The 14,845-nt window shown below is 41.8% G+C and overlaps 1 protein-coding gene across 3 annotated transcripts in view; it reads right to left on the reverse strand.

Annotated features, from left to right (window-relative positions):
- The window catches only part of NOL10 (nucleolar protein 10), an 88,516-nt gene that overhangs the window by 10,912 nt on the left and 62,759 nt on the right, over positions 1-14,845 (reverse strand). For 2 of the 3 annotated variants that reach the window (XR_004352939.1, XM_032653309.1), the window contains 3 exons: positions 14,478-14,567; positions 6,177-6,350; positions 5,666-5,913 (listed from right to left, as the gene is read on the reverse strand). Coding sequence is in view for 1 of the 3 variants with exons in the window: in XM_032653309.1 (XP_032509200.1) it covers positions 5,666-5,913; positions 6,177-6,350; positions 14,478-14,567 (512 nt within the window). In the remaining 2 variants the exon portion in view is untranslated. Of the gene's footprint in view, positions 1-5,640; positions 5,914-6,176; positions 6,351-14,477; positions 14,568-14,845 lie in introns of all 3 variants that reach the window. The other variant, XR_004352938.1, reaches the window with a different exon arrangement.

Consider the following 14,845-nt stretch of genomic DNA (forward strand, 5'->3'; position numbering starts at 1 on the left):
TACACGTGAGTGTGTGCATATACGGGAGTGACTGAAACCTAAGAAGGCGCCCAGAGCAGGACCTCAGGAAGGGAGTGTGGGTAAGAAGAGACTTTCACCTTTCATCCTGTGTTCCCAAGTATTACAATGATAATATGCTGGTGTATTACTGGAGCACATATTACTGGAGTATTAAAAGATTCTCTTTTTTTTAAAGTGAAAGTTTGGAATTAAACTGCTTTCAAAATTAGATTTTAAAAATGTTTATATTAAAAACGAGACTGCGTTCTTTTAGTTCTTATCCACAGTCAGTGAAGAAAATTAGCTGAAGAGTAAAAACTGGCCATAGTTATTTAAAGTGGGTAAGTTTGCAGACATGATAAGCGGCTCACCAAGAGCTACTAAAGTAGCTGGTGAAGAAGATGAGGTCGTCAAAGGCAAACAATGTCTTAAAGATCTTTGAATTTCCAGGACCTACCAGAGGGTAGGTGCTTCAAAGAATGCTTTCATGAATTGGGCTGAAAGGGCCACCTAGCGTGTAGTATTTATTACCCAAGAAGAGGAGCTACCCTCAACTACTGAAATTTAGAGAGTTATCCCAAGGACTCTTTCTCTGGGGTTTACCAACAGACACCTCCAATATTTACATCACGCACTGCAGACCAAGGCTGCCCCAGGTAACTGAAGAGCTGATGTGCCCAGATTCCTGACGGCGGCCAGCCGGCGTGAACTCCCCATCTTTCTACCCAGAAACACAATCACCTCCACCCATCCTGACTTCTCTCCCTTGTCTCTGAAGATGTACTGGTGCTCCTGGCCCCATTCACTCCGGACTGTGCACCTAATTCAGCTCTGCCAATTCAGGCCAGTCTCTCATTTCTTCACTCTCCCCTTCCTCTCCGCGTACTGATCAGCCACATCTCTCAAGCCTAAAAGCCCTTTCCTATCAAGTTACTGGTTCTGAATACCCTCCTTTCACTGCCAATGTCTTGAGAGAACCATCTATGCTAATTGTTCACAATATTCTTTCATCTCCCATTCATTCATCAATCCTGAGAAATTCATCGCAATAAGACACTCTTCCTATGGCCTTTTCCAACCTCCATTCCGGGGCCTCCCGTGCTCCGCCTGACATTCGAGCCACGCCCCTCTCGGTGAAAGTCTCTCCATGCTTGGCTCTTTCGTTTTCCTCCCGCCTCTCGGGCAGCTCCTTAGTAATGTTTACTGCCCACATTCTCCTTTACCAGCCCTCTAAATCAGAATTCTCAGCCCCAGCCTAGCGATATATTCCCAACACCTCTAAAATCATATGTGTTACTTTGCATGCACTTGTATGCTGTCAGAGAGGTGTACGGTTTTCATCACAGACACAAGAAAAATACTTGCTCCCAAGGGCTCCACTCTTAGCCCTCATCTCCCTCTACATAATGGTGGGAAGTCTTTTTTATGCCACAGTTTCAGTCCCACAATGAAGCTGGTATCTCTTACACCAATGTCTCTGGCCCACCTCCTACATTGCCATTTGTCAGCTGGACATTACCAAGAAGACATTTGGGTCTTGCAGACTTAATGTGCTGAACACCCGGCTCAATACTTTAGCCTTACATTTGTTTTTCATTCTGTATCCCTTATCTCGGTGGCAACATTGCTAGACATTTCAACGTCACCCCTGACTCCTGTGACATTAAATTAGTGACCAAACAGTGCTGTAGTGTGTCTTATTCTTAGACGTACCTATGAATACTCAGGCTCCTCTCCACCCCACACTTCAGGCTTTCGTCACTTCCCGCCAGGACTGCTGTGCAGTGTGTGAGCTGACCTCACAGGCCCAGTTTCTCCCTGCATTCTCTCTAAAACTGCGGTATTTCATAACAGTCCCTGGGAAATAGGGACTTTTTCGCTTATGTTTTTATTTTCTACAACAAACATGTACTGCTTTTACTGTGTAAGTATTTCCATCGTTGGGAGAAGGGGCTGAGCAGATCTGATCACGTTCATCTTAGCCCAAACCCTTCCCTGGCCCGCCAGGACCTGGGTCGGGGCCTAACACGCATCTCCGGCTCATCAGCTGTGCCCTTGCCACTCACTCTGCGCTCTCGCTGCACAACGAGAGCGCTTCCCTCACTTCCACACAGCAGTCCTCCCGCCACGCCGCTCCCTCGGCCTAGAATGCCAGCTTTCCCAACCTGCTTTCCGTGCTCATCTTTTTCTTTCAAGAGACCAGTTTTAATAGGACCTCTAATAAAGACGCCCTCAAATCTCTAAAAACTGACCCTCTTTCTTCCTTGTACACGTTCCCCAGGCCCCTGAACAGCTCACAGTGTCAGCGAGAGTGGGAAGGCAGCGGGCATGTGAGCTGTGCTTTTCCTTTCCAGCCCCCGGGCCTAGAACAGCACTTTGCTCACATGAGGCACCCGATGACTGACTGACTGATGAATGGGTGGGTGGGGAGGCTGACAGGTGGATGAGCAGACACACAAACGAAGTGCAGCGTACTGGAAGGCATATGAAAAGGTGCTGACAGACATGTGCATTTACCTAAAGCCTTGTTACTACGTCAAGCAGAGGACTCACTCAAGCACCCGGTCAGGATTCACTCTTCACTTTTCCCTTTACAGAAATGGTTTTAAGGTTGGGCAAGTCCAAGTGAACTTTTAAACATAATACACTTGCTTCTGATGTTGTGTCTTGTTGGTCGCCTTGTGGTAACTCACAGAATAAACATAAGGAATCACTATAGCTGTCTGAAGGATAAATGGTTCATTGCTTCATTAAATAACATTAAAATATTACAAGTTCAGAATTTGCCAGAATAATCCGGTCAAGACCAGAGTTCAGTAAGCAGTATGTGCCCAAACGCCAGCCAACTGCAGGCTGTTCATACCAAAGGGTCATTACTTTAAGCAACTGGATTTGGCTTTTAAGCTTGTGTAAGTATCGTCACTCACATAGCTCCTCTTCTCAAAACAATTGTTTAACTTCCTGACGTTTAACTTAGTAAGAACGTTTAACTGCAGGGCATTAACTTAGCTATTATTTATCATTAAATACTAAATTTTCATCCCTTTTGTTTTTTACATTAATATCCTACTACGACCCACAGGCAAAGCAAGAATGTCAGTGAGTTTAGTCATGTCTCCCACCCCCAAATTGTGGCTTCCTGTTACCATGGTTACCCTGAAAACAACTGCTCCCAGATTTTCCTGGGTTTCAGGTAAATGAGTTCTTTTTCAGCAGATCTTGAAAGGGTAAACTTCCAGAGTTGCCTGACATGTAGGAAAGGCACAGAAGATTCACACTCTCACAAGGATTTATCAAGTGCCTACTCGGGTCTAGGTACTGATCCAGGAGCTAGGGGTAAATAATGCAAGACAAAAACAGCAGATAACCTAAAAAGAAATTCACTCCACGGAATCAGAATACTGAAAACAAGCAGTCTTCCCTCTGCTTCTGAGTAGGACTCCAGATAAAAATCTACGCGTGACGGCTACGTAAAAAGCGAGGTTGCACACATTGCTGTTGGAAGGTAAAATGAAGAAGCCTCTTTGGAAAGCAGTGCGGCAGTTTCTCAGGTTAGACACAACGTTACCAAGGGACCAACAATCCCACTCCTAGGTACGCAGCCGGGAGAAATGAAAACATATGTCCATGCAAACACATACACAAATGTTCACAGTACCATTATCTGTGATAGGCAAAAACTGGAAACAACATAAATATCCTTCAACTGATAAATGGATAAATAAAATGTGGTATATCCATACCCTGGAATATTATCTGGCAATAAAAACTAATGAAGTACTGACACATACTACAACATGGATGAACATGTAAAACATTATGCCAAGTAAAAGCAGTTGGACAAAACACCACATACTATATGATTCCATTTGTATGAAATGTCAGGGACTTCCCTGGTGGTCCAGTGGTTAAGAGTCTGCCTTCCAATGCAGGGGACGTGGGTTCGATCCCCGGTCGGGGAACTAAGATCCCACATGCCGCGGGGCAACTAAGCCTGTGCGCCACAACTACTGAGCCCCCATGCTCTGGAGCCCATGCACCTCGACTGGAGAGAAGCCCGCATGCCCCAAATAAGACCAGACGCAGCCAAATAATAAATAAACAAACATTAAGGGAAAAAAGAAATGTCAGAATAGGCAAATCTATAGAGATAGAGAATAGATTAGTGGATGCCCAGGGATGGGACGGGGTAAATGGGGGTGAATACCAACGGGGTAAGGAATTTTGTTTGGGGGTAATGAAAATGCTTTAAAACTGACTGTGGTGGTGGTCGCAGAACCCTGTGAATAGGCTAAAAACCAACGACTTACACACTTTAAGTACGTGACCTGTATGTTATACAAACTACATTTCAAGAAAGTTGTTATGAAAAAAAAAAGTGAGGTTGGTAGGTAAAGAAAATGTCTTCAAAAGGTATTAAGCCTATTACTAGATTCTTTGTCTACCAACATCTCTTTTGTTAGTCAGAACCAGAATTTCTAGGTGCTCCTGGATCTAGGTTGAAGGGTTTGCTCATCATTTGGTTTCCCAGATATTTGTGAGAAACTGCTGAAATAAAGATGAACAGGCACATCTCCATTCCAGAAACAAGTCAGCCTGTCTATCAATATCCTCCCCACCTTTTCCCCCTTCTTCCGTCTGAAAAACCACATTTTTCAAAACGGGAAGGTGGGGGCTAGAGAAGTACAGGGTGCAGAGCTGGTACCGCCCCTGACCTAATGCCTCACCTGTCTTGCTCGGGCCCTCCTCCTCCCCACCTTTCCTTGGCTCCCCAGGCCTTTAGGCTCTTCTTACGAGGTCATCTACTCTGATTGGCTATCGATCCAAGTCCTGTACATCAATACTCAGCCTAGAAATTCTCAAAGCAGAGACTTGGGTGACTTAGAGCTCATACACGTTTTGGGCTTACATACCCAGCTAGTTCCTTACTTAGACACTTGACAACTGAAACTGTTCAAATAATACCATTTCTTTTAAGGTTGATTTTTTAATTGTGGTAAAATATATATAACATAAAAATCACCATGTTAACCATTTTTCAGTGAACAGTTCAGTGGATATTCACACCATTGTGCAACCATTACCACTGTCCATTTCTAGAACTTTCTTATCATTCTAAATTGAAACTCTGTATCTCATTAAGCAATGTCTCCCCACCCCTCAACCGCTGGCAACCACCATTCTACTTTCTGTCTCTATGTATTCGACTATCCTAGAATACCACTCTTTCTGATCTCTCAGTTTTCCTACAAAAGGCTTAAAATTCCTGGCAAATTTTCCAAGTGACCTTTTTAATAATCAGGTAAACTACAATGAGGGTAAACATAACTGAAATTCTAACTTTTAAAAATAACTTTCTGTTAAAGAAGCTGCTACCTCTTAATTACCACCGTAATTTAAGAGTGTGGCTTCTGCAGTATAAAAGTGCTCCAACGTATATATTTACCAATACTCATGGGGCCACACCCTGCACCTTATATTGTATGTAAACTATACCTCAAAAAATTGTTAAAAATAATCACAGTAAAGACCAGTGTATTTCCCCTCAGGCCTTGTGGTGCTTCCCTCACATTAACTCCAAAGATCCAAACGCCACCTTTAGGGCAAGGAGAAAAGCAAGGCTGGGACAACTCGACGAACCTTCACTGAAGGCTGTGCTACTCACTTCATCAGCTTCTGCTTTGTGGCAGAATCTCTGAAGCTTCTGAATTCTTCGCCTGCTTTGATCTCGTAAAACTGGGGCTTGAGGACTGTCTGCCGGTCCTCCCTGAGCCGTTCCTGCCGCTTCACTTTTTCCTCCTGTTGGAGAAGTCGGCGCTGTCTCCTGACCTCTGCAACCCAGTCTTTGTCATCATCCGAACTCTCAGAACTTTCTGCATCACTTGGTTTTCCTTCCGGTTCTTCCTCCTCTTCCTGAAAATAAAAATAGTAAGAAGCAGCTCCTCTCCCCCAACCCAAAACACTGACCCACTATTTTCTTTTAAATAGCATTAGCCCATCAGAGTACGTGACCCTGCATGCATCGGAAAAAACATCTTTAATTAAATAAGATATATTCCTAAGCTGAAGGTCAAACAAATTACAGCTCAAGTTTGTTCAAAGACTCTTCCAACCTACACAGAGAACTTTATTTTAAACAAACAGGAGCAAATTCTAAATGATAAAGAGTACGTTACCTTTTCATGAGGTTCCTGTTGCTCTAAGAGTCTTAGTTTCTTCTTCCTTTTTTCACTAATTTTGGAAACAAGTGGATTCAAAAGCCTAAATTCTTCACTCTCTTCGTCTACTTGGAAGTCAGGGTTCTCAAACATAACTTTAAATCGATCATCGGTGAGAATATTAGGAAGGCTCTATAAGAAAAAGAATGTCAAAATTTAAAGTTAATACTGTAATAAAATCTGACCAGAAAGATGGCTTAAAAACATTTTACTCGATAATAAATTAATAAGCTACATAAAGCACAACTTATTAAATTATTATGAAATTGTTAAAAGAATCAGTTTCCAGAACTTTCTAACTGCTTATCTCTTACCCACAATCAAATTCGATTCACCCATTTCACAGAAAATATGTATTAGTTGGCCGATGCACACAATGAGCTAAGACTGAGTCTTCTGGCCTAACTTTACGCTTAATACATTAGAAAGAATTTTCTTCAATTAACATTTTTTGGTGCAAAAACAGTTTTCAAGAAAATACATGTTTTTGAAACGTGGCTTTTTAAGCATAGCTACTATACTGAATGAAAATTAGTGAGACTTTCAACTTCATATTCTAAAACCGGGAGAGGAAGTTGCATCAATCATAAGTCAAGAATGAACAAGGTGGGGAGCTGGTGGTGTAAGTTTACTGACTCTGAGTTATTCGGAAACCTAAGGGATATTTCCTTCCCTCATAGGACAGCCTCATCGATCTTTTTCTCCTAGGCCATTTAATTGTTCTCAAAGGATATAATGTGAGACGCTACGATTCTGACATAATAAAACTTTACTGTTGAGACCCATTTGGGATAGCTCAGGACTGACACTGCATTCCCTTTTATTTATACCACTCTGAACAGAAACATTTTCTAGAATGTACTGTAAATTTATCTGTTCACGTAAACAGATGATAATCTTATACACTCAGGGCTCTCCTATTGTTCCTTATCTGCAATAGGCTTGGAAACAAGATAAATTAACCTACTTAACATGGTTTGTAAAGTAAACAGCCTAAGCACAGGCTGGAAAAAATGAACCTGTTTGTGGTAAACTATGGCTCTACTTAACACACTTTATTTTACTGGCTGCTTCTCCACTATTGGGAGTAAATAAGGTTGTAAGTAGTTGAGGTCAGAATGTTGTATAGCTGAGCTACACAAAAAATTGGTAAACCATGAGACATTAAGGAACTTGGGCTATTTATTACCTGTGTGTACCTAAAATCTGATAAACCCTTACTAAAATTCTATGATATACTGAATATATATTTGAGATATATCGAAGTCTTCCCTGACTAAGTATCATTTCCAAGACAGATTTAGGTTCAAGGAAAAAACAAAGATAGTAAGTTCTAGTTCCTGATCCCAAGGCATTCACAACCTAATGAGCAAAAAACAAACAAACCTCTATGCTACAAGGCACCTTAAAAAGGATGCTACACAGAGCTGGAAGTGCTCTAGGAGCAGAGAGGTAAAAAGTAACTCCAATAAGGTACACCTCAGAAGGGTTCACAGGGGATATGCATCGGGGAGGAAGCTTAGAAGATGGGGAGTTTTCAACAGATAGAAATTTGGGAAGAACATTTCCAGACAACTGAGGAGTGGTAAACAGTCTGATAATGCAAGGATAATGGCAAAATTTGAAAAAGCAATTCCTGATCAGGCCAGATTGTAAAGGATTTTAAATACCGTGACATTATTCTGCAGGTAAGGGGAAACTATTAGGGAAGAAGAGGATAAGGAGGAAAGATACAGACAGAAAAGTGCGTCAAGAATCTCAGATGACAGGGCTTCCCTGGTGGCACAGTGGTTAAGAATCCGCCTGCCAATGCAGGGGACACGGGTTCGAGCCCTGGTCTGGGAAGGTCCCAAATGCCGCGGAGCAACTAAGCCCACGCGCCACAACTGCTGAGCCTGTGCTCTAGAGCCCACGAGCCACAACTACTGAGCCCGCGTGCCACAACTACTGAAGCCCATGCACCTAGAGCCCGTGCTCCACAACAAGAGAAGCTACCGCAATGAGAATCCCACGCACTGCAACGAAGAGTAGCCCGTGCTCGCCGCAACTAGAGAAAGCCCGCACGCAGCAACAAAGACCAAATGCAGCCCAAAATAATAAATAAATAAATTAATTTAAAAAAAAAAAGAATCTCAGATGACAAAAAGAAGCCTGCTTTGCGATTCCGCAGCGGCGTGCTACATGTGGGCTGTTGAGGGAGAAACCAGAGTCATGAGGAAGACGAAGAGGCCTCTTGAGGAAACTGGGAAAAGAGACAGGGCCTGAATTAGGGCAACTGCAATCTAAGGGTGTTTTAGGAAAGGATGATAGTGAGATACACTTCTAAGTTCGAACTGATAGATACAGCTACAGATGAGATGGGAGGAGGAAGACTGAAAAAGAGGGTTAAAAATTTTTCTCAAGGGTCTAGCTTAAGTCACTAGAAAGCTGGTGATACAGTAAGTCAGGATCCATCACTGGAGATGATCAGAAAAAGAGGCATAGGGTGGAATAAAGGACAAGAAATTATGTACCAAGAAACCAAGACATCCCCCAGTAGCTAAGTAGTAAGTACACCGTGGTACATTTAAGCAACTGAGTATTACTTAGTGCTAAAAAGAAGTAAGGTTTTCAGCCACAAAAAGACATGGAGGGACCCTAAATGCATATTACTAAGCAGAAAGAAGCCAATATGAAAAGGCTACGATCCCAACCATATGACCCTGTAGAAAAGGTAAAACAATGGAGACGGTAAAAAGATCAGTGGTTGCCAGGGCTCAGGAGGAAGGGGTGAACAGGTGGAGCACAGAGGATTTGAGGGGATGTGAAAATATTCTGATGTTCTAATAGTGGATATGTGTCACTATACATTTGTCCAAAACCGTGGAATGAACAACCCCAAGAGTAAACCCTAATGTAAACTGTGGGCTTCTGGGGATTATGATGCATCAATGTAGGTCCATCGATTGTAACAAATGTTCCCTCTGGTGGGAGATATTAATGGGGGGAGGGGGGATTACGCACGTGTCCGGGCAGGGGTATATGGGAAATCTCTGTACCCTCCTCTTGATTTCGCTGTGAACGTAAAACTGTTCTAAAGTAAAAACTGTCTTAAAAAAATATCCAGTGCATGAGAAAAGTTAAAGAAATTATGTTCCATATGTATATGTATAACTGATTCACTTTGTTATAAAGCAGAAACTAACACAACATTGTAAAGCAATTATACTCCAATAAAGATGTTAAAAAAATAAATAAAAAATAAAGTCCAATTGTTTGAAGATCAAAAAAAGAAATTATGTTCCATTTAAGGCTGGTTAACTCAGTCTACGGCTCAAGGAGAACATCATCTGGATTCTGACGGACACCATTAGGTGCCTAATATCAAGGCACCAGGACTCAGGAGAGAAGAGGGGGATAATCTGGATAAATTTTAGAGTTACCTGTAAACACAGGATACATAGTACTGCCAAAGACCACATGAATAGCTATTGGCCTGTTACACATTTTCAGGTTTCATGTATATATATGTAAATCCCAAGGGAAATCTTTTCTTTTTCATCTTACTGTATTATTAAATAATCACATTTAACAAATAACTGAGAAATGTGTTAAAAAAGGATATGTTGGCTAGTATTCTTTTTTCCCTTAATTTAAAACAAATAAGTTGCATTGCCTAAAGTATGCCTTAGAAGAATATAAAATACAAACTCTTCTAACCCAGCTGTAAAAATATTTCCATCAGAGTTTCCTAGTCTGTTTGTTTTCACAGCTGTCTTAAAAAAAAAAAAAAGAAGTAGGATGAGATGTAGTTATTGATGTTCTGCAGTAGTTCATGAGCGTCTGGCTAGCGATCTGCCCTATAAATACACATGTACATATGCCGAACACTTGCCACTGGAATTTAGGAAACATCTTAAAGTACTGTTCATACCACAGCCCTGCCTCAAAGAAGTGTATTATGTGTAGACCTGAGTAGCACGCTTATTATCAATATTTTGTCCCAACACAGTGACATATATGAGAAACACTTCACATTTAAAACAGGTTAATTCTTTCAATGCTATGATATCTATGAAATTAAGGTGATGCAGACTTCTGAGTAAAGACGGTGGTTTGAACGTGAGCATCTTCTAATCTCTGCTAAAACCCCACTAACACAATAGAAAAGGGGCTTTAAAAAGACACAAATCCTTAAGGATGAGAAGGATAGGAAAGGAAACAGGAGCGATGAGGTTGCAGAAGCAAGAAAGGAAGGTCTAGCACCCGCGGTCTCCAAATGGAGGGAGGCTTCTCTGGAGGGGAGGACGTGGCCAGCTGGGGCCACAGCATGGGGAGGCAAGGGGAGCACCTGGCACCAGGGGGGTGTAGGCGAGGGGCTGAGGTGCCACCCACCCCGACACCCCAAGCCCTCCTGATGGTAGCTCTCAGTCCTCAGAACGTTGGTAGCCAGGCCACCACCCTCCAATCAGGAGACTCGGAGCGGCGGAGAGAAAGGCTGAAAGATGATGCCACTTGGCGCTTCCCCAAATAAACAGTTTGGCCAGGTCAGCACACAGGACTGATGAGCCCTGTCTCCACCTCAGAGCCTCCCGTCAGCTTTTCAAATCTTTCACTCTTCAATTTGAACAAATGACCATGAATCACAGCAGGGAAAGACTACTTAAAATTTTTTTTAAGAAAATTTCCCAGTACTGTACAACCTAAGTTCCTGGATTGAAAGAATAAAGCTGAAAGAATAAATGAATTAATTCTTAATTAGAATTAATACCACCAAATTAATTAATACCAAATACCACCAATTAATACTACCAAATTTCTAAGTTTGGATAAGGTCCAGATGTTTCGCGACATTATGAGGTGGGTCACTTGCCACTGCAGATCCAACATCAACTGAAAGGTAAACATCTTAGACTTTAATTATGTTATCAGTGATAGTGATATCTGGGAACATATTTCACCGTCGGCCTCCATGAAATTTCAGCCGGAGCCAAAGCAGAACATAACTGCACCATGCTGACTTTCAAATCAGAAGTTATCAGAGCTATTAAAGCTCCTGCAGGTTTAAAGAGCTGAATTCAAAGATGAGACTAATGAACTGCTGATGGATTTAACGATTCCTTCAAGTCTTCTTTACAATTATAATGAAGAAGTCTTTCCTTAATTCACGAATGGTTTTTAAGGTCTTTTTTTGGGGGTGGGGGGAACCACACCAAGCGGCCTGTGGGATCTTAGTTCCCCGACCAGGGGTCGAAGCCAGGCCCTGGCAGTGAAAGTGCGAAGTCCTAACCACTGGACCGCCAGGGAATTCCCCAGGTCATTTTAATCAGATAAAACTGTTAAACAAATCACACAAACTGTCTAATAACAGGCTCAGATTTTTAGATGACTATATTCAAGTATTTCTGGAAAGAAACTGAGCTCTGGTAATGGAGCCTGACTTGGGTCAGCAAGCCACGAAGAGCGGATGAGCATGCTGTACAAACGCCACTCGCCGGCAGGGTTCTACAGTTCACACAGCTACAGACACCGCGCTTCCAGCTTCCAACAGCTGAAGGGAAACTGCTTGATGGAAGAAGATAAGAATTTCCAAGGTTCCTCCTCTTTGCACTTGCAGTAGAAATAGCACATAGTCTGATGATTCTTTACAGGATAACCCTATAAATGTTTTGACTAAAACTGTTCTACAGGCACAGACAACCATGATTTTCCCATTGACTCTACAGATCACTTTGCATGTTTGCAGCTCCCAGGGTCGTTGTTACCATCCTGCACTAACGTGCACAGCAAGGGCCGCCTGTGTTCTCCATCTCTTCCGGCCGTCCCTAACCTCAACGAAAGTCTGTGAGGCAGATGGGGGCATGGTGAGAAAAGGGCGCTTCCCCCACATCTCCACAATCATAAGGCCTTTAAAAAGGATCCTGAACTGTGTATGCTGTGCTGCACAAAGTATCAAAATTAAATTTTAAGTGCCCTACTCTCTATAACATTAAATGTAATAAAGACTCATAAGCATAAAACATAGAAAAGAATACATCTGCAGCCTAAATTAGCTTCACTCCCTCCCTACTGAAACTTTAGGGCATGTAAATCCAAAGATCACTTCCATTAAGCTTGCAGAAGGACATATAAAGCTGAAAGTTACCTCCCTAACCATCCTCAGGCTGGGCTAACAAGACAATCAATGTGGGGACTTCCCTGGTGGCGCAGTGGTTAAGAATCCGCCTGTCAATACAGGGGACACGGGTTCGATCCCTGGTCCGGGAAGATCCCACGTGCCGCAGGGCAACTAAGCCCATGCACCACAACTACTGAGCCTGTGCTCTAGAGCCCGTGAGCCACAACTACTGAGCTTGTGTGCCGCAACTACTGAAGCCCGCGTGCCTAGAGCCCACGCTCCGCAACAAGAGAAGCCACTGCAATGAGAAGCCCACACGCTGCAATGAAGAGTAGCCCCCGCTCACCACGACTAGAGAAAGCCCGTGCGCAGCAACGAAGATCCAACACATATATAAATAAATATAAATAAATTTATTAAAGAAAGAAAGAGAAAGAAAGGAAGGAAGGAAGAAAGAAAGGAGAAAGAAAGGAAGGAAGGAAGGAAGAAAGAAAGGAGAAAGAAAGGAAGAAAGAAAATAAATCAATGTGAATACTCTGAGGAGAAAGTCAAGGTACAGGAAGCACTTACATTTTAAACATTTTAAGATATACATATATACTTAATACACTGATGTAAAGCAGGAAGGTGCACAGCCATAGCACGTAGATGTATAAATTCATGTAACAAGTTTAAGTCATTGTTTCAACATTGGTATACTATTCATGTAATCAAAGTAGAAATGTAAAAGCCATCTGTGTACTTACTTGTGTGTGTGGGGGTGGGATGAACTGGGAGATTGGGATTGATTCATGTACACTAATATGTATAAAATAGATAACTAATGAGAACCTGCTGTATAGCACAGGCAACTCCACTTCCATGTACAGCAGAAACTAACACAACACTGTAAAACAACTATACCCCAATAAAAAATAAATTTAAAAGAATTGGAAAAAGAAGGGAAAAAAACAGCATATTAAAAGAAGCTAACAGACCAGGATAAGAGGATGCAGAAAGAATGAGGAGGCCAAGGATGACGGAGGGAACAGTGAGAGTGAACCCGTTCATGGCACCGGGAACGCCCCTCGCTGGTCCTATTCCTGCATCTTAGAGAAGAACAAGCTATGACCCAGTGAAGCTGAGGATCACCCATAATGACACAACTAGTTAGCAAGGGGGCCAGACTCAAGACCCTTTAGTTGCAGTCCCTTGACGTCACTGAAGAGAATGGTACAAAAATTAACACATGAAGAGCTCACTTATCTCCCGTTCACTCACCTGGCTAAAAACTAGAGAGAGAACCGAGAAAGAATAAACAAGCAAACAATCCCCTACTGAGAGCTCAACACAGCTGGCCCAGATACGAGGTTCGGCCATCTATCTTCTCAGGCAGGTCCTGTAGGCTTGCAGGAGAGATCGGATCTTTATACCTCATTCCAGAGAACAGCCCATCTTGGTAATCTGCCTGCCTGATCTAAGCAGGTGAGAAAACAGCACTGGGGAGGAACGAGGAAGCCTTCGCATATCCGGGAAAATTAGAAAAATCTCCTCCTGTCTTGACAACATCAGCTAAATGAAGCATTGACCCTCACTTAGTTTACAATCGATCTTTCTCTATTTTACATTAGGAAAGGAACGTAGAGAGCAGTATTCATAGGAGTGCACAGTCCCAATGATGCCCAGTCTAAATGAAAACTGGTTACTTGTGAAGTTATAAACAAACCTAGTTAGTACAGAGAAAAACAATAAACAAACTCAATATTGAACAATAAAAGGATTACTTAAGATACATGCACAAGATAAAATACGCAGCTCTCAAAAATATTTACAAAAGAATTTTTAATAAAAATGGGAAGCTATGTGTGTTATTTTATAGAACCAGGATAAATATTTTATATATACAGTAGTATCCTGCTATTATTGTTTATAATTTTAAGATAAATAAGACAGGAAGGAAATTCACTAAAATATTAATGATGCCTTTGGATAGAATTATATGGGTGACTTTCTTCTTTATATTCTTTTCTACAAACTTCCCATATTGAGCACATACTATCTTAAAAGCAAGGAAAATAGAAAACTAAATGCATTTTTAAAGTAAAAAGAAAAAAGATACAAGTTACTGTCAAGAAAATGGAGAAACAATTTATCAGTATTTTCTCTGCCTTATAAAATCTTACCTTAACCTTCTTTTTCCATGTAGATCTTTGCTTTTCCTCCTCTTCCTCAATTAATTTAAGTGCCAGCTCTTTGTTAACTTTTGGCAATTTCTAGTAGAGGTGAAAAAAAAAACTGTACTGAAACACCTACAATTTAGGTTTAAAGGTTAAAGCGAAAAGCAGGGACAGGAGGACTCCACATCCTAGCCTGGCCAATATACACACACTCACTGCTTTTAAAACCTTAACAAATAATCTGGAAAAAGGAAAAACCTGTCACTAGTCTTTTGCACCGAGAGTGTGTGCATGTGTTTTAAACAATGTCCAGTTAGAAATGATTGTATCACTTGGTGGCTGACCTCAGTCGGAAGGCAGAAGGAGATGGGGTT

The sequence above is a fragment of the Phocoena sinus genome, chromosome 13, assembly GCF_008692025.1.
Source record: "Phocoena sinus isolate mPhoSin1 chromosome 13, mPhoSin1.pri, whole genome shotgun sequence".
NCBI classification, from domain to species: domain Eukaryota; kingdom Metazoa; phylum Chordata; class Mammalia; order Artiodactyla; family Phocoenidae; genus Phocoena; species Phocoena sinus.